The following is a 1,690-nucleotide window of genomic DNA, read 5'->3' on the forward strand; positions in this document are numbered from 1 at the left end:
CATTTTAAATATTTATTAAGTTTTTTCATTACATATCATTAAATCAATTTATTTTTATATCGTTTCTAACAATTGTTTCTTTGTTTGTCTTTTGATTTGTTTTTAAATTTTAATCCATTTATTACATGTTTTATATGTATATTCATTGAATGAAATTATTTGTTGGCAATTCATAAGTGTATTTTCATTTTTATTATTCTATTTGTGTTAACTCTTTGTTGTACTTGATGATAAATGTTTATATTATTTTTTAATTTCACCACCTGAATTCTATTCATTTATTCATTATTCTATATATTTTTAAATAAACTAAAACAGTACAAATAAGAGGAGAAGAATGAGATTCAATTAAAGAAAAATTGTTATCATACTGTATTATTATTTAAAATATTTGGATGTTGGTGTTTTGTTATAAAAGGAGAAAAGAATCGTTAAATGTAGTTAAAATGATATTATAATGTTAGTATTATTCTTATTAGTAGTAGTATTGATGAATATTTTAAGATATTTTAATTAAAAAAAGATTTATTCATTATCATAAAAAATTATGTTTGTTTGTTATTATTTCATTTTCTTCTTTTTAAGATATATTAACTAATAATAATGAATATGATAAATACATTCATAGATAGTATTTCTAACTGATATTTTAAACAGTCATTAATCAGCAATATAAATTAAGTGTTGAATTTTTATTAAAATGATTAGATTTGTAAATATTATTTATGATTCTTTATTTTTATGTATTTGTGTTATCTTTCCTTAACTTCTTTTTATTTTATTTTTAACTAATATTATTTTTTACAATTATTTAAATTATGAATATAATGAATATTGAAAATTTCAATATATGTTTTTATTTTCATAATAAAATATTCATTATTTTAATAAATGAATAGCTAAATTATTTTATTATAAAATAAATTAAACAAATTTTCATTTATTAGTTCATTTTGAGCTAAACATTGGTAATAATTTGTGCTGTCAAATTTTTATTTTTTTTACAAAATCATTTTAATTAACCAAAAAGTCAATTAATATTTCCATTTCTTCCATTAAACTACGACACACCATGATGAACTTGGTCTACTTTCAGTTTTAGAATCACTACTTTCTGTTTTCCATTCAGTGTATGTAATTTCACCGTCAAATCCAGTTCTTTTCTCCCTCGTTTTGTGTTCAGTTTTTATCTTTACTTCTTTGTTGTTTGCTTCTTCAACTGATGTGACATCTTTTCTCTCAATATCAATGTTTTTATATTTAATTATTCTTTTTGTACTTCTCTTTTTGTTAATTGGTGTTAGGTAATAACCCCATGTTAAAAGTTTTTTAATTTCATTTTCTGACCTACTGTTATTACTCCCTTCAACTGGAACACAGTCTACAAAATACATTGGAAATTCAATATCTTCTTCATCTCTTGTAGTATCTTTTATAAGTTTCTTTAGTTCTGGGAGTAATTTCTCTTTCTTTATTTTAATTTGTCTTTCTAATTCATTTTCTGATATACTGTACAAGCATTTACTCCACACAACACAAACGTGTTCCCAAAAACCTTCTGTTGGAAAAACATTACAAATTAATTTTAACAATCTTTTAACATTGTCTGATAACACTTCTTTGTTAAAGTCTAAAACAATAACAATAGCTTGTACACCTGTTTGTTCTTTAATATAATCAACCATTTGGT

The 1,690-nt window shown here is 21.5% G+C and overlaps 1 protein-coding gene across 1 annotated transcript; it reads right to left on the reverse strand.

Annotated features, from left to right (window-relative positions):
• Positions 1–1,055: 1,055 nt before the first annotated feature.
• Positions 1,056–1,394, reverse strand: ENU1_194590 (AIG1 family protein, putative; the record flags this gene model as incomplete). The annotated part of the gene is made up of 1 exon (XM_008861930.1): positions 1,056–1,394. The coding sequence occupies one exon, from the start codon at positions 1,392–1,394 to the stop codon at positions 1,056–1,058; it is 339 nt and encodes a 112-aa protein (XP_008860152.1).
• Between the last annotated feature and the right edge of the window lie 296 nt (positions 1,395–1,690).

The sequence above is a fragment of the Entamoeba nuttalli genome (genome assembly GCF_000257125.1).
Source record: "Entamoeba nuttalli P19 unplaced genomic scaffold asmbl_9124, whole genome shotgun sequence".
Lineage (NCBI taxonomy): Eukaryota > Evosea > Mastigamoebida > Endamoebidae > Entamoeba > Entamoeba nuttalli.